The sequence below is a fragment of the Ipomoea nil genome, unplaced genomic scaffold, assembly GCF_001879475.1.
Source record: "Ipomoea nil cultivar Tokyo-kokei standard unplaced genomic scaffold, Asagao_1.1 scaffold1421, whole genome shotgun sequence".
NCBI lineage: Eukaryota > Viridiplantae > Streptophyta > Magnoliopsida > Solanales > Convolvulaceae > Ipomoea > Ipomoea nil.
The window spans coordinates 8659198-8676305 of NW_017617849.1; the positions used below are offsets into that span (position 1 = coordinate 8659198).

General features: G+C 37.0%; 3 protein-coding genes across 3 annotated transcripts; 2 read left to right on the forward strand and 1 right to left on the reverse strand.

The window, feature by feature from the left end:
* Positions 1-752: 752 nt before the first annotated feature.
* Positions 753-8646, reverse strand: LOC109187604 (protein ROOT HAIR DEFECTIVE 3 homolog 1-like). The gene is made up of 23 exons (XM_019337840.1): positions 8566-8646; positions 7583-7732; positions 7146-7212; positions 6963-7065; positions 6414-6484; positions 6243-6306; positions 6098-6163; positions 5965-6012; positions 5818-5880; positions 5663-5719; positions 5368-5526; positions 5209-5277; positions 5021-5112; positions 4389-4467; positions 3797-3962; positions 3362-3486; positions 2898-3160; positions 2706-2802; positions 2452-2613; positions 2161-2265; positions 1852-1946; positions 1464-1560; positions 753-1347 (listed from the first exon to the last, which is right to left on the reverse strand). Exons 1-23 carry the CDS (start codon positions 8567-8569, stop codon positions 1093-1095), a joined length of 2457 nt encoding a protein of 818 aa, XP_019193385.1. The 5' UTR covers positions 8570-8646; the 3' UTR covers positions 753-1092.
* Positions 8647-10590: 1944 nt separating this feature from the next.
* LOC109187595 (transmembrane 9 superfamily member 7-like) lies at positions 10591-14400 on the forward strand. The gene is made up of 7 exons (XM_019337825.1): positions 10591-10804; positions 11424-11588; positions 11708-11817; positions 11977-12085; positions 12173-12285; positions 12754-12904; positions 12997-14400. Exons 1-7 carry the CDS (start codon positions 10670-10672, stop codon positions 14152-14154), a joined length of 1941 nt encoding a protein of 646 aa, XP_019193370.1. The 5' UTR covers positions 10591-10669; the 3' UTR covers positions 14155-14400.
* Positions 14401-15987: 1587 nt separating this feature from the next.
* Positions 15988-17049, forward strand: LOC109187601 (1-Cys peroxiredoxin A). The gene is made up of 3 exons (XM_019337836.1): positions 15988-16173; positions 16252-16547; positions 16631-17049. The coding sequence occupies exons 1-3, from the start codon at positions 16059-16061 to the stop codon at positions 16877-16879; spliced, it is 660 nt and encodes a 219-aa protein (XP_019193381.1). The 5' UTR covers positions 15988-16058; the 3' UTR covers positions 16880-17049.
* The last annotated feature ends 59 nt before the right edge of the window (positions 17050-17108 follow it).

Sequence of the window (17108 nt, forward strand, 5' to 3'; positions counted from 1 at the left end):
TATGAGTTTAATTTTTGTTAAAACTTTCTTAATCGAGTCTATTGCATGCACATCTTTCTAATCGAATTTGTCGCATAAAATCTTTGTAGCAATATATCTTTGGCGTGCGGTGGTGGATGCGCGGGTAAACCAAAACCCTAGCCTAGCTACCATTAAGCAGTTGAAAGGTTGTTGTGAATTATATTGATATAGCCATAATGACATAATATAGTGATAAATAATGTCTTTATCAATTATAGAAAAGAATTATTATTCTTCGTACCAAACAAAAAAGGAGCCATTAAACTTGCTTCATAATGGTACTGCCCTGCGTAATTGATCGAGCTGGACCAACTAACAAAATTTACCGCTCATTTACTAATCAACCCTAGCCCGCCGTCGCTGGCCGGGGTACAAACATCAGAATTGAAATTTTAATTGAAGTTAAATACTTAATAATTTAATAATCATAATCAAATATGGCAGTATATATTAAAGGCTTAAAGCTATGAAACAAACATCTCTCAAAATTAATATCAATTTGGCCTACAAATTGTATAAATACAATTTTAATTTTTAGTCTTGGTGATCGATTCACAAGAATTAATATCAATTTGGTTTATTACTAGTTGTAATGGCATTTTTATTTTTAATTACTCGTATTAGTTATCAATTTGAAAGCTAAGGTGACAGTTAACAAAAAAAAAATATGGGACAATCCAAGAAAAACACGATATGAGACAGTTTAAAGAAAAACTAGGATGCGTGGCAGATATGAGGTTTATGGGAACAGAAATTAAACATTTTACAAAACAAAACACAATGTTATTTTGCCTCTCGCTGGACAATATCATAGGCAACACCCTACTGGATAAACAACTTCCAAAAAAAAAAAAAAAAAACATGGCAGGATAGTTCTATCTAGCGGCTTACAAACAACCCTGCCCAAATGTAAATAATAATAATAATAATAATAATAATAATAATAAATAAATAAATAAAAGAATAAATCTCCTTGGGATTAGGGTGAAACACTGAAACCCAATGACCAAAACCGTGGGATGCGGTGCGGTGTGTCAAATGCAGATCAGATGACACAAAACGATACAACTTTTAGTGCCTCTTGCTTTCCCTTGGGCTAGTGAAGGCAGAGTTGCTTTCTGAAGAACCAACCTCAGATGAAGCACTGGACGACGATTCGGCGCCGGAGTAATCGCTCCTCGAGTTCCTCTTGGAAGAATTGCGGCCAGTAGAATTCGGGTTCTGAGCATTAGCTGCTGGGCGCGCTGCTCCTTCATCTGCTAGGCGTCTTAGGATGTCCATCACGGTTGGAACAATCTTTGTTGATAAAGAAATAATTCCAGGAAGCTGTACCCATCAATTTTTATTTTGTGTTAGGACGTCAAATTTATTTATTTATATATTTAAAAACCATATCATTCGTGTAAAATGAGACCTAGCTAGGGAATAGATAGAAAACTTACTGCTCCATTGCGGAATTCACCAGCAATGTCTAGTTGAACCCAGAGTGCTTTTAGAAGCAGGAACGCCACAAATATAAAAGCCAAATAGAAAGGATTTCTGAAACGAGCAAAACCAGTGGGAGTCATGGATCCACAAAGAGAACAAGAAAGAAGTAGGAAGTTAGCGAAACTCTAGTCAAGTTGGTTAAACTATTAGTATATTATCTACAAGATTTTAAGTTTGATTTTTAATGGGAGCGGTTTATGCCGTCTTGGTTTGAAGTGGGGAACTTAGAGGTATATTCTGAACACATCATCAGGTAGTGACTTTGGATTTCTCTCGTCACCTAAATATAATTTTTTTTTATATATAAAAAAGGTAGGAAGTTGAACAAGGCAAACAAAGTACCTCAAAAGTGTCATAAATTCATTGAATCCCAGAACAACCAAGGCAAGAATTGCCCATGGAGGTGGTAGCCAATCGTTGTTTCTCTTGCTAGCTTCCTGCGAATCAAGAAACAGGTATCAGGAGAATGCTTGACCTTACAACCCCCCATGCATACAGATTTGAACTTTAAATATGATTATCTTCAACTCATTATTTGGTTTGGCTGCTAAGTTGCATTATTTGAAGTCCATTAAAGTAGTAATGTAAACAACTAACAAGCCTACCAGCCAAAAGCAAGAACAATTCACAAAAGCATTTGAAATGGCATGCCTGAGCAGAAATAGCTTGGGTGACAGTATATTCGGTCTCAGTCGTAAATTGCCTCCACAAATTCTTGCACTGGACAGGTGTGATCAATGTTTTCGGTGAAGGAATCTGTTACAAGGATAGAGGAAAAGCAATGAAAATCATATGAAGTGAAGCTCTTGAAAATGCAAGCTTGCAGTCGATCAACAGAAGGTTCTATAGCAATTAATTAAGCATGCTAGCTTAAAAGAATAGCACGAGCAACTCTTTCTCTCTATTTCTTCAAATTAAAGATTATCCAATTTATGTAATTACCTCATCCCAAGTGCTTGAGGCAAGAGGGTCATATGTTGTGATACTTTTATTACCAGTAGACGCTGATTTACCATCCAATAAAGCAAGTGTCAAAATTTTTGCAATATTATCAGCTTCATTCTCCAATCGGATTGCGGCCATAACTGAGAGTATCTTCAAAGACTGAGGAAGAGATCAATGAACGTAACACGGGTTAATTTGCAGAATTTAAATGGATAATTAGCTCAGCAATATTCAAATAAGCATTGCCATACAGATAAACGAGCAGTTTTGGTAATTCCTTTGATGTCTTCATTTCCAGTCCAGACTCTAGGCATTGAATCAGAATCATGACTAAATAATCTTGAAAACCTGACAAAAAGTTTGTGGTAAGTACCTTAGGAAGAATTCGATCATATTTTGTGAAAGCCTAAATCAAAGGTTTACTACTGAACATTTTAGCCTACCTCTCCTTCATACTGATCAAAACCCTTCCAGCTTCTTCCTTTGCCTTTGCTTCAACCACGCCTATAGCATAATCCTTCAATTTTGAAAGTATATTATTATGGGCCTCTTCATCCATCTTAAAACCAGAAAGTGCAGCAGAAGCACCAGAGACTGCTGTTTCAGTCTCACGATTTAGTAGTTTTCTTATTGCTGGCCATGTATCATCACTACCTCCATCCAATAGAGACTCAACAGGTCCAGATAATGCATCATTCAGTTTTTTCTGCACAAAAATTCTCATCAATTGCAACAGAATTGAGCATAAAAATGATCCTCCATGTCTAGTTGCAGATTCCAAAGATGCTCAGTGTAAAAATGATCCTTGGATATTAATAACACACTATTATTATGAGATGCAAAGGTAACTTTTATGCCCCCTTTCTTGATTTTTATTTTTCTTCTACTTGGTCTCATGTCAATTTACCTCATAAAGTGTTGTAAGTTCAGCCAACTTGGCAGCACGGACTGCAGCAATATGGGCATCTAGATCACGCCTGAACTTATCCTTTACTTTAGATGAGTCCCAGTTAGCTTGTTCAATGGCAGCATCTGTAGAATTATGGTTACTTGCTTCAGAGACTGAGTACCATAATACTTCAAAGTCCATAATCTACATACCATAAGTTAGCAATAATCCCATAACTTCAAATTGTAACTACCATATAACAATACCCCCAGCCCAGAGTATGAAAATATTAACTATTCCTCTTCATGTTTGATAATTAGGAACAATGTAATGCGCCACTTTTCATTGTCCTCTCCAATAGAGGGAGGAGGATAATAATAGACTATGCAATTATATTTCTTCCCAGTAGATGTTACTATGCCAAGGAGCAAGAGAGAATGTTAAATCATGTACCTTTGCATCTTTCGTTGAATTGCACCAAACAAGACTCACTGCACTCAGAAGCAGCCACGGCAAAGCCCTTCCCTCCATTCAATGCATTATTGAACACTTCTTTGAATCTTTCCATAGCCTCAGATCGCACGTGTCCCAGCATGGATTGGTAGGCCGGTTGGACAAGCTACAACATAAGAAAAGAATAACATCAAGAGGAACCAGCATGTAACAGAAAAGAGAACACCAATATATCACTCTTGGAACTGTAGTTCTCTATGACGTTCTCAGCAGCTCCTTCTCAAAAATTATTTTTGAAAAAGATAGATATACCAATCCAGAACAAATATATCCTATCAAGAAGATAGTAAATATCATTGAACTTATTTATTAGAGCAAGTTCTGAGAGTTTGTGATAGGGGAAGATGGACTGCTCTAAAGTTTTGATATTTGAAAATAACATAATCTAGTTATAAATTACAATTCTAGGGGGCGGGGGGGATAAGTGGCCCGATGCTATTGAAATTTGAAGAATAGTAAATGGACCTAACATTTTGGCCTATGGCATCCATGTGTAAATAGAAAATTTTTTAGTGTTCGGAGCCAACATTACCTGCAACAATTTATCTTCCAACACTTTTCTTTTTGCCACTCTTACACCTTCATCAAAGAATGTGGCCTCAGCATCATACCTGGCAATGCAAAGACTTGTTAGGCCATGTCCACATGAGCTCCTAAGTTCTAAGTTGTTTACTGTGCAAGAAATATAATTGTGATAGACATCATAAGAACAAGAAGACACAGCGAATGACCCTTAAACAGCAAACCCAAATTGCCAAATTTAAGGAGTGACAAAGAATGGCTCCACTTGTGGTGTCACATTGCCACTTTCAATTTTACTTTTCTTTAACCTGATCTCATCTTGTTTTAGAAGGAAACAACTGACAATTTTCTTCTGCTGTTAGACTGAGCAGAAGAACAATCAGATTATTGAATCAGTTTCCTTTACGAACATCAGCTTATTGTGTGATTTCAAGAACAAGATAAAGTTCAGACATAAAATTGTTCCCTTTGGCAAAGGATGAATCATTGAAATTTTAAAGGATTTTATCACACAGTGCATGGATTATGAGAGCTAAAATGAAATCTGTTCAGGGCTATTCAAGATCAATATTCAATAGATAAAGCCATAAAGGTGCATATGCATTCACAGCATGCTATCTGCAACAAAATAAATATGCTTACTCAGACAGACAAGTAGCCAGTATTGAACTGAGCATCTTCCCAAATCCTGGCACAGGATGAGATTGAACTTCTGTCTCTAGTCGACACCATTCCTATGATATTAAACAATAATGATGTTCTATACTTTAGAGGAAACAATGGGAGCACAATGCACTTAACTAAATCATACCAAAATTAAGTAAATATACCTCATTTGCAGAAAAAGCAGCATATTTTTCATTGGAAATTTCTTCACATCGTACAGTGGCCACCATAACCTTTATTTGTACCACACAATCCATATATATCACCAAGAAACTAGAAAAATACTTAACCAGAAAATTCAGGCTAGATTTGTAGGTAATAACCTTGTGTGCAGGAAGATCAAGATCCTTGTTTTCTTTTATAATTTTCCATATCTGCTGTGCACTAAATGAAAAACCTGAAGCAGGAACAACTGCCCGCCTATCTCCAGCAAGCCCGCCAGGCTCAATAGAGTGAAAGAACCGTTGTCTTAGGTTAGCCACCTTCATGGGGGGAAAAAACCCTCAAAATGGTTAACCAAATTGATAAATGTAACAATTTCAGTTGCATGGATGAAAATGCATGATTATAATGAATGGGAAGTATTAGAAGCCAAGAACATATAACAAATTTAATTACCTGCTCCCTGAATTGTTCCTCTTTCTCTTCAAAACTATTAAGAGCTGTCACCTCAACCTGGCAATAGATTCAATTAAAAACATGCATATTTCCAAATAAAACTGAAAACTTACCATTATGATAGACTGATAAGAGTCTATCATGATGAAACTTACATTAAAAAATTCACTTATAGGAGTTTCTTTGTGAGCTTCTGGCTTTGGGACAGAATCCCATATCTGAACCCAAAAGAAGTAAATAAATAAAGTAAATTGCAAAACATAAAACAAAATAACAAATAAAATAAAGGTAGAGTGCAGTACCTTCTGAATATCTTCCCTCAAAACAGGCTCCAAATTTTCAAGAGGTGTCTACATTTCAAAACAAACCCAGCAAACAAGGCAATCATGTTATTAGATCTAAATTTCATGACTCAATAAGAAAGAAGGTTCATACCCTTGTTTTATCACGTATAACAAACAGCAAGGTTGTTTTACGGGGACTAAATAATCGCATCATGACCTGTTGCAGTAAAGTTGAATCAGTAAATCATCCTCTGTCCTGCTATTTGTAAGAAAAAATTGCACATATTGTACTGTACCTGGAAAACGGTTTTCAACAGAGGCTTGTTTGCTGCTTGCTCCCGACCAATATCATGGCACCACCTGAAGATGCACCCTTATTACTCACATAAAGAACTTTTGAGAGAATCCACGGTAATCTAATAATGTATGTTGTTTGTTTGCCCATAATAGGTTAAAGACAAACTTACATGTTTATTAGAACTATATCAGAAACAGCAAGGGCAAACAAGGAACTTTGCTTCTCAAATGCAGTATCATCCTAACAACAAAATATATACCAAATCAGAAGCAAATTTTCTATTACCATTCAGAGCACCAATGGCTGCATGGAAGTCAGGCAAGTGGAACAAATGAGCACAAGCATATAGCCAGTAAGCCTAGTGTCAATAAATTATTAATAAATTAATAGTGCCTACCTATAAGGGCTCTTTAGATCTGATTGAAGTCAGGACAGAACTTCACTAAACAAAGAAAGGATCTTAAAGCTAAGTCAAACTAAATAAGACTTTGGGAAATTATCTTAGGAGCAATAAGCAATGCCACATAACAAAGTTGATTTGATAAAACAATATATGAGAACAAGGAACTCCTGTGAAGATAGCTTGAAATATAGAGAATTTGTGTCAATATTTATATAATGATAAATGCAGCACAGTTCTTATATTCAGAAGCAACAATTGTGAGAACCACATTGAAACATACCATGAAACATGACAAAGAATCTATTTCAACCATACCTCTCCGCGCTCTCTTCCATCAGTGCCCTCTAAATCCATTACAAGTGTGCAAGGCTCAATCCCAGCACAATGAGCCATCCAAATACCTTTAGTTGTTTGTGACCTAAGAATAACAAAATCCAATCAGTTAAACTAAGTGCAAAAAGAAAGAGGAATAAACACAGGAGCTTGATGAAGACATGCCTTCCCTTAAAAGCATCCATCTCTAGAAATTTTGTTTTAAATAGATGATTTAACAATGTACTCTTTCCTGCAGAATCACAACACAAATAAGGTCAAGATTTTGTATAAAGTGGATAATCAAAACATAGGCAGTAGAACATGCAAAATTTACATTTTTAAAGATCAAAACAAAACAAAACACAAACAAACAAACAAAAAAAACAAACCAAAAAAAAAAAAAGACAAAACAAAAAGGAGTTATATTCTCTCTTTTTAATCCCTTCAGCTTGGAGGGTGGGGGCAGGGTGACAATGCTGCTGTGTCTATGTGTCTATTCTTAATCAGTTCAATGGTGCTTCATGCTTCTAATCAATATGAAGAGAATTTTCAAGCCTACCAAATAACAAATGAAAGTATGAAGAGGATCCATAAAGGTTCTTCCACTAAAAAATACATACCACTACTCTGTGGACCCATTATTGATACTACGGCATATGACAGTCCACATTCTGCAAGCTTGACTTCCTTCATGAAATTGTCAATTCCGACGTCATTGAAGTTACCATCCCCGTCAATGAGTTGAGTCGCACAACTCCCATCTTTTTTATCTGAGACAAGTAATTAACTTAGCAAGAAACTATATAGAGAAAACATAAAAGAAGAGAAATTCATCATTAACAATGAACGTGCAGAAAATGCTCTCGATATAATTTGTAGCATTAATACTTCATTAATTATGCATAACCATTTATAAGCTTGTCTACAATATATGAGAACCTAAAAAAATCCATATATAGAAAAACTACTTACATTCTCCATCACATGTATCCCTCGACAACAAAAAAGAAAAGTTATAAAGTAATTTTTAAAGGAGAGTAAAATGAAGATGAAGTCTTAGCTAAGGGCATATAGCCAATCTTTTCCTTTCCTCCTACCCCGCGAAAAAAGAATTGATAAGTAATGTAAATATTCTGAATATACATAGAGGAACAAATGTTTAAGGGGGAAAATAAATAAATAAACAAACTTCAAGAAATCTAACACTCCCTTAAATACTTTCATTTTCATCAGTAAATTAGCATGCTTAAGCTCCAACCAATTAACACTAGGCAGAAATAGCCAATCTAGGTTGGCTATATAAGAATGACAGAGAATTCAAAGTTTAATAATATAGATCACGTTGGAACAGATCAGAAACATTCAAAAACCGTATGAAATTGAAATCACAATAAACATAAGATCAAACCGATGATAAAGAGAGGCAATTAATAGCATTAGCCATTAGGCGATAAGAGAAAAAACATTATAGAACAAACAAAATCCATATCAAATGGAAATGCGTAATTAAAAGCGGATCATTGATTAAATTTGATACAAAAGCTATCATGAAACCAATATATGAATCGAAATGAACGGGAGCAACGGGGAATTGAAGGCTCACCCATCTGTTTGCGACGAAGCTCTGTCAATGATGGAAAGATGTATGAAACGTGAAAGAGAACTATAAGTGCATTTGTATTTGTGTTTGTGCGTTCGAACCGGGAAGCGAGTTTGAAGAAGAAGAATGCATGTCTATGATTTTAAATACGATAATCTCGCTCCCGCGAGCGACTGTCTTAAAAAGTGCCGCTTTGCTATCAATGTTTTTCTTTTTCTTTTTTCTATTAAAAAAAAAACTAATAAATTATTTCAATATATTTAGTTTGATATTACATTTTGACTAATTTGATTATTATTATTATTTTTTGCAATTGAATTCTTTTGATTTTTTTTTGGGGTGGAATTAATGTTCTTTGTTAAGTGTGGTTCTAGCATATTTTGAATGGTGATTTAAATTTTAATATTCAAATTAAATTTTCATTATTTTAATTGATGGTTACAAAAACGTCATAAATATATATTGAAAATGATATTTTATTTAGGCCATATCTTAAGTATAGCTTTTCCATTGTGTTGGGATATGTGGCTCCAAAACAAATTTATGGATAAATATATACAAGCTAATCGATTTAAATTGGGATCGAGGATAATGAAATGGGCTTGAGAGCATTGAAGATTTAAAAAATAATAATAATTAAAAAAATGATAGGATCTAGGGGTATTTTTTGCACAATTATATTATTTTTGAGCAATTAGACGTGATTGATTAGCTAGGGTAATTGTTTGTGATCAATTGTCTAACTCTGTAGCAATGAGCATGAATCACAAGAAAAAAGCGGGAAATGATCAACCTAAGTGGGACAACATGAAGAGTAGTGTGTGGTAGGTAGACGGAAAAGTGACTTGTGGGTGTAGTAAAGGGAGCTGGAACATGCAAGAGAATTAAAACACGTTATAAAGAAAGTGAGAAAGCAATGGCGAAAAGCCAAGCATAACTTCATACAAAACATGAAAGCGGCATGGGTTTGTAGCAACGTGAGATAGAACATGCAAGAGAAATAAAACACATTTTGAAAATGGTGAGAACGTAACTATGAAAAACCTAGTAGAACTTCATATAAGGGGATTGGATACGGAATTCATATACTTCAACTCCTTAGTTATGTACTCCGTATTAGTAAAATCATATTTGTCATTAGAGTCGTGCTACGAGGGGAATATATGCATTGTTCAAAACCAAATGGAAAATAACCTTCGCAAGTAAGTGGAAATGAACATGCAATACAAGCAGACGAATTTCCGAAAAAACAATAAAGTAACTATAAAGGGAAAGCACAACCTAACTTTGTAGGAGAGCCGTGCAATTTCAACAATTCAACTCCTTAATTAATACTTACGGAGTATGTATTAGTAAGAGTGTGGTTGTCATCAAAGACGTATAACGAGAGCAATACATAGATCATGTGAAACCAAACAAATAAGAAGTTATCATATATGTGGCCTTTAAAAATTAGTCTTCTTTCATTTGGCATACTTTAGTTTACCATTTTGTAAATAAAGCCATTAAAACAGTTCAAACGTGGTGACTGAGTGAATAAAACATAATTCTCGTACAATAAGATTACGGATTAGGTTATTTGTAACACTTTATCCGCATATATACATTATAATTTTATAGTGTTTTTAGTGATTATAATAAGATTATGATGCGTTATTAATAAAAATAATTTGTTTCCATCTAAAATAGATTTTTTGTGTAAGATTAAATGAATATGATGATCTCTATTATTTCCAAAAATACTACTAACATGCACCTCACAATATTTTGGTTTTTATTTTATTTTTTTTTAAAAAATAATGATTTAGAACTATTTATGTTTGTTTTGGTGCAAATTACAATTTACAACTATTATTTTCATCACTGATGGTGTTTTGGTGAAAAATTGGGAAGTTTCAACAGGGAGGATTCAATAATTTCAAAATTACATGGATTCTTATGCAATAAAAGAAAACTAGAAGGACGTTGGCTGCAAAATCTTTTAGCTAGCATATCCAAAAGTCTTCGCCGGTCACTAAAAAGCTCGCCATAAAACCCCCTTTCCAGTTTCCACTGGTCTTCCTACTGTTTCCGTGCTTCTCCGCTTGTTAGCTCTGATTGTGCTGAAATGGATCGGTTCGAAACGGGCAGAAGGATGTCGGGTCGGGTGAACACGATATCCATCGTCTCGCTTCTGTTCTTCCTCGTATCGTCTGCGCAATCCTTCTACCTCCCCGGCGTTGCTCCTCGAGATTTTCAAACTGTACGCTTCTGATGTTCTGCATTATAATTTTTTTTCTATTTAATTTGTTGTATGTATTTTGCTCTTGAATCGATGCTTAAATGGTGCTCTGTACTAGTTTTCCTAAACTTCGATTGGTTATAGTGAATTCTCTACTAGGATTATATGGATCTGTCTGTCCATATCCGTGCTCCTTCTAGGTATCTGGAAAATGTTTCTGGGTTGGATCTCTGGTTTGAAAGCTTGTGGAAGTGCGTTTTTATTTGTGGATTGATGTGAATGGTGATTAGTCGTTTGGTCGATCTCTACTTTAGGCAGTAGCTGTGCATTGTTAGCTGGTCACCTTTGGTGAACATACTCAGTTCTGATTACGGATTTGTTTGTATTTCAGCGTATTACTTCCACCAGTAGTAATTTTAGAGCATAATTGTTTTTATGTGGAACGATGGGCTGCAAGTTGACAGAGGAAAAGAGGCTTAGAGGCTTGCTTGTAAATTTCTAGTTGGCTAGATTGGATGAACTAATTTGTAGTCAATGCTTTCTAGTCATGTGTGTGTGTGTTTTGGGGGTGGGGTTGGAGAGCTTAATTTTATCTCTTACATGGTACGCCTTTTGAATTTTCTGTCTGCATTCTTGACAGGGTAATCCACTAGCTGTTAAAGTGAACAAGCTTTCTTCCACAAAGACTCAGCTTCCGTATGACTATTATTTCCTGAAGTATTGCAAGCCTACCAAAATTATGAATAATGCAGAAAATTTGGGGGAGGTTCTTCGAGGTGATCGGATAGAGAACTCAGTTTATACTGTAAGCATCTATTGTTTTGTCCCTTTAATCTGCAGTTGTTGAAACAGAAACCAGTATTTGATAAGTATCAGGCTTGTACTTTGCTGATGGGGTCTATGTTTTGTGGATTATATTGACAGTTCAATATGAGGCAAGAGTTGCCTTGCAAGGTGGCTTGTCTAGTAAAACTTGATGCTGAAGCTGCAAAGAACTTCAAAGAAAAAATTGATGATGAATATAGGGTTAACATGTAAGTTTTAGCTGCAACAGTGTATTTGTAGTCTTTTTCAGTGCTGACATGCATGCACTTTCTTGGTGATGTTCTTTTGCCAGAGGAGGGTGTTTGTTGTTTAAGAATGATAACTTGGTTTCATTTTGATTCAATTAAGAATAATGGAAATCCATGCAGGATTTTGGATAACCTTCCAGTTGCTGTAATTAGACAAAAGCGGGATGGAACTCAGTCAACCATACACGAACATGGTTTTCGTGTTGGGTTCAAGGGGAACTATGCAGGGGTCAGTGTAGAATCCAAATTGCTGTTGTTTGATTACTGATCATTCAGAAATTTTTTTGACTAGTTTTATATTTGCTTGCTTCTACAGAGTAAAGAGGAGAAATATTTCATCAATAACCACTTAAGCTTTAGAGTCATGTATCACAAGGATACTGAAACTGACACCGCTCGAATAGTGGGATTTGAAGTTACACCAACCAGGTAGAAATGGTTCACATGTTCTCTGCTAATATTGAAGAACACAGTCTATTTTGGGCATTTTTCTTGTCTCAATTTCAAATGCCTTTCTTTTTCCCCTTGATAAGCTGAGAATGCATTTATTCCAACAAACAAGATGAAACTATCACCTGGTAAAGTACAAACAATTCAAATATGTGTACATATTGAAGGTCTAGAACCTTCTTGTCTATATTGGTATTCTTGTAATCCTTTTCTCTTATTAGGTCTATATATAGAATCAATAAGAGAGTTTTAGAGTGAGAAAGCATAGATAAGGGGTTTATTGGGAGAGCTCTGTAGAGATTAGGCAGGAGACTTATCTCAGAACCTCTTTAGTTCTTTTAAATGTGAAATCAAGAAAAAGAAATACTAAACTAACACAATAATACCCCTTAAACTATGTTAAATGTTCTTCTGATCTCTTCTGACTGAGCTTGGTTCTGTGGACAGCATTAATCACGAGTACAAGGAGTGGAATGAGAAGAACCCCCAGGTGACAACATGCAACCAGAATACCAAAAATATTTTGCAGGGTACTACAGTTCCCCAAGAAGTAGACACAAATAAGGAGGTTGTTTTCACTTATGATGTGTCTTTCAAGGTATTTTCATATGAACCATTGTGCTTCTTCCTTTGAAAGATTGTTTATTGTATCTTCATGTCTCACCTGCGCTGCCATTTTTTTCACCCCAGGAAAGTGATATTAAATGGGCTTCTCGTTGGGATACTTACCTTCTTATGAATGATGATCAAATTCACTGGTTTTCCATTATTAATTCCCTAATGATTGTCCTCTTCCTTTCTGGTATGGTTGCCATGATTATGCTGAGAACCCTCTACAAAGATATTGCAAACTATAATCAGTTGGAAACCCAAGATGAGGCACAGGAGGAAACAGGATGGAAGCTTGTTCATGGAGATGTGTTCAGGCCTCCTATGAATCCTGGATTACTATGTGTTTATGTTGGAACCGGTGTTCAAATATTTGGAATGACCCTTGTGACAATGATCTTCGCATTGTTGGGTTTCCTTTCGCCTTCCAACCGAGGTGGGCTTATGACAGCCATGGTTCTATTATGGGTCTTCATGGGCATATTTGCAGGCTACTCCTCATCACGTCTATACAAAATGTTTAGGGGTACAGAGTGGAAGAGGATTACCTTGAAAACTGCTTTCATGTTCCCTGGAATTCTTTTTGCAGTATTCTTTGTACTTAATGCTCTGATCTGGGGGGAGAAATCTTCTGGAGCTGTTCCATTTGGAACCATGTTTGCGCTAGTTTGTTTGTGGTTTGGGATTTCAGTGCCATTAGTGTTTGTGGGTAGCTATTTGGGTTTCAAAAAACCAGCCATTGAAGATCCAGTAAAGACAAACAAGATACCTAGGCAAATACCCGAGCAGACATGGTACATGAAGCCGGCCTTTTCAATTCTTATTGGTGGCATCCTTCCTTTTGGAGCTGTTTTCATTGAGCTGTTCTTCATCTTGACTTCCATATGGCTTAACCAGTTCTACTACATATTCGGCTTCCTTTTCATAGTCTTCCTCATCCTACTGATCACATGCGCAGAGATATCCGTGGTGCTCTGCTACTTCCAATTGTGCAGCGAGGACTACAATTGGTGGTGGAGGGCCTATCTCACCGCCGGTTCTTCAGCTCTCTACCTTTTCCTCTACTCCATTTTCTACTTCTTCACCAAACTGGAAATCACTAAGCTTGTCTCGGGCATTTTATATTTCGGTTATATGTTGATTGCATCATATACCTTCTTTGCATTAACCGGAACAATTGGCTTCTACACTTGCTTATGGTTTGTCAGGAAAATCTACAGCTCCGTGAAGATCGACTGATGGTGAGAAAAAAGCTCAACGGCTTGTTACTATTTGCAGTGATTAGTGATGAAGCTGAGAATTAGAGAAACGTTTAGCTGTCTTTCATTTCAAGTTGTAGTGTATAGCTTCATATTGCATGAGTGTTGTCTCTTCTATCACAGTATATGATATATAGTGTAATAGCTCAAGGCCATATAAAGATACTTTTATGGATGATTTTACTGTGCTGTAATGTAGTATAACGCAGGTCTCATTTCATTTCAAGTGGTTGTGTACAACTTTATTTTTCAATTAAAAACTGTAGTTTCCTCAAAAAGAATTTATAACTATAGTGAAAAATCATTTTAAACATTGGAAAAATAGATACAGAGAGGGGGATGTTTGTTGTCTATACAAAACATTCCTTGAACACATCAACAAAACTTGGTATATAGTACTTCAGAAATACTACGTAAGAAAGAAGGTAAGAATAGATAATAATATGGGGGCAACTTTTGTTAAATTGGTTGACATTTTACCTCTCTTCTTGTAATTCATTTCTCGTAGATTAGGGTTTCGAACTTCCGACTTTTAATCCAAACTCTCAAGTCCCCAACTGGTCATTTGATATAAATAAATTCAATTATTCACCAAACTCTCGATCAGTGTCCCATCATACATATATTACCAAAAAAAAATCCATAAATATAAACTAACTAAATTTCTTGTCTCAGCAAAATTGAAAAATATAGTGCAATATTTTGAAGACACCACCTAACCGTATGTCCCTATTAGATACTGGTTCAAATGCGGACATTGTTTCCCGTGTGGTCGGTGTAAATTCACAATTATATATGCAAAAATACATCACACAGTATTCAAAAATGCATCAATGTACCACAAAATACACCACATTTAATGGTGCATTTATAAATACCTAATTGTGAATGACCGTACAGAACCTAACCAGTCCTATTAATCCTAATTAAAATGGATAGGGTATACACCCCGTTGTCATGACTGTACGCTCGGGACTGTCATCCCAGACCTTTGGACGATGAAACCGACCGGACGCCTTCCCGATCGATCCTTTTCTAGACCGGTCGTACCGTGGTTGGCCCTGACGTGAGCCGGCCGGGAACCTAGCCCGACCGTTCTCCGCTCGGGCCTCGACCAGTGGGCCTTCGACCCCGCGCCGCATGGAGCTCCGGTGTGGCATCGCTGCGTGACGAGGTAATACGCAGCCTCCGGGGTGACCAGTGCATGCTTGCCACATGTTGTCCATACCGGAACCCCGGGGCCTGCCTCCTCCTCTTCCTATAAATAGGGCATTTATTACTATTGAGGTGGGACCTGGAGACACTTAATTGGACTGGAGCTTCCCAACCCACTATTAAAAACTCCGAACTCTGATACTCAGTTATAGATACACGCGGGTCACCCCCGCGTATACCTGGTATTTACAGTATCAAAAACCATATGCAATTTAATATAAAAGAATTAATTAATTGCATATATAAAACGGTTTTCAAAGTTAATTACCCACCCTTCTAAAGATAATATTACATTACATTGAATATAATGCAGGAGCCATGAGATTGCGTTCACACACACGTCTAGTGACTAGTACAGCTAGTGTAGCCGAATTGAAGGCAGGTTAGGTTGGGCACACGCGAATACGTGGAAGCGGGTGACGCAACCGGACGCCGCATGCACGGCATGTGCCAGACGCCATTAGCCACATCTGCACACACTACCTCACTGACACGTTCCCTTCATGCACTGCACTCACCTTTTCCATTACTACATTAATTCAACCGTTACTCTCCATCTATATCTCATATCTCTCCCCGCCCTATATATATCTATATAACTCCCCCCAACATTATATTACCTCGTACACAACCTGCAGATCGAGTAGTTCATAGTTTGTCTCTTGAAACATGCCGGGCCTTACCATTGGCGACGAGATCCCCAATCTTGAAGTTGAAACCACCCATGGCACCTTCAAGCTCCATGACTACATCGACACCTTCGTTGTCCTCTTCTCTCACCCTGGTATGTATTCATGCAATATAATGGGTTTTGTTGTTTTTCTGTTTTCTTGATTTTCCGGCGACTGTATGTATGGTTCAGGTGATTTTACTCCGGTGTGCACGACGGAGCTGGGGATGATGGCGGCCTACGCCGACAAGTTCGCGGAGCGTGGAGTGAAGCTGCTTGGCTTATCCTGCGACGACGTCGAGTCTCACAAGGCGTGGATCAAGGACATTGAAGCTTACAACAAAGGCCACAAGGTCGGATACCCCATCATCGCTGATCCCGACAGGAAACTCATTAAGCTTCTCAACATGGTTGATCCCGACGAGAAAGACTCCGCCGGCAACCAGGTTCCTTCCCGGGCTCTCCACATCGTCGCCGCCGACAAGAAGGTTTAATTTTTACTGTCCCTACCCTATCTTATATATGATCATATCGGCGACAATTTTCACGGCTTGTTTAATTTAATTTGTAGATTAAGCTGAGCTTTCTGTATCCGGCGAGTACCGGCCGGAACATGGATGAAGTGATAAGGGTGCTGGACTCGCTGAAACTTGCGGCGAAGCACAAGATTGCGACGCCGGTGAACTGGAAGCCGGGGGAGGCGGTGGTTATCTCTCCCAGCGTCTCAACCGACGAGGCCAAGAAGCAGTTCTCGCAGGGGTTCAACACCGTCGATCTCCCCTCCGGCAAGGAATATCTCCGCCTTGTCACCGATGTTTAATATATATATATATATATATATATATATCGCCATTCCGACCCCCTCCTAAATAAGACGATTAAGCTGATCGAGAATATAAGATTTTGCTGCTTTGAGCTTATGTAGTTTATGTATGTATGCATTTTCAAGCAGTGGTTGAATCGGAATAGTGCAGTACTTTTCAACATTCATATGATTATGAAAAACTTTATATTTAAGTTGTCCATAACTGATCTGATCAATCTTCAAA

Bases quoted from the DNA above. Each gene is read 5' to 3' on its own strand.
- LOC109187604 (XM_019337840.1), bottom strand. The intron at 6,013-6,097 runs GTATGAACCTTC...TTTGAAATGTAG, and splicing joins TTATACGTGATAAAACAAGG to ACACCTCTTGAAAATTTGGA. The intron at 1,561-1,851 runs GTACTTTGTTTG...TGCTCGTTTCAG, and splicing joins GAATTTATGACACTTTTGAG to AAATCCTTTCTATTTGGCTT.
- LOC109187595 (XM_019337825.1), top strand. From the start codon at position 10,670: ATGGATCGGTTCGAAACGGGCAGAAGGATGTCGGGTCGGGTGAACACG. The intron at 10,805-11,423 runs GTACGCTTCTGA...CATTCTTGACAG, and splicing joins CTCCTCGAGATTTTCAAACT to GGTAATCCACTAGCTGTTAA. The intron at 12,905-12,996 runs GTATTTTCATAT...TTTTCACCCCAG, and splicing joins CTTATGATGTGTCTTTCAAG to GAAAGTGATATTAAATGGGC.
- LOC109187601 (XM_019337836.1), top strand. From the start codon at position 16,059: ATGCCGGGCCTTACCATTGGCGACGAGATCCCCAATCTTGAAGTTGAA. The intron at 16,174-16,251 runs GTATGTATTCAT...TGTATGGTTCAG, and splicing joins TGTCCTCTTCTCTCACCCTG to GTGATTTTACTCCGGTGTGC. The intron at 16,548-16,630 runs GTTTAATTTTTA...TTTAATTTGTAG, and splicing joins TCGTCGCCGCCGACAAGAAG to ATTAAGCTGAGCTTTCTGTA.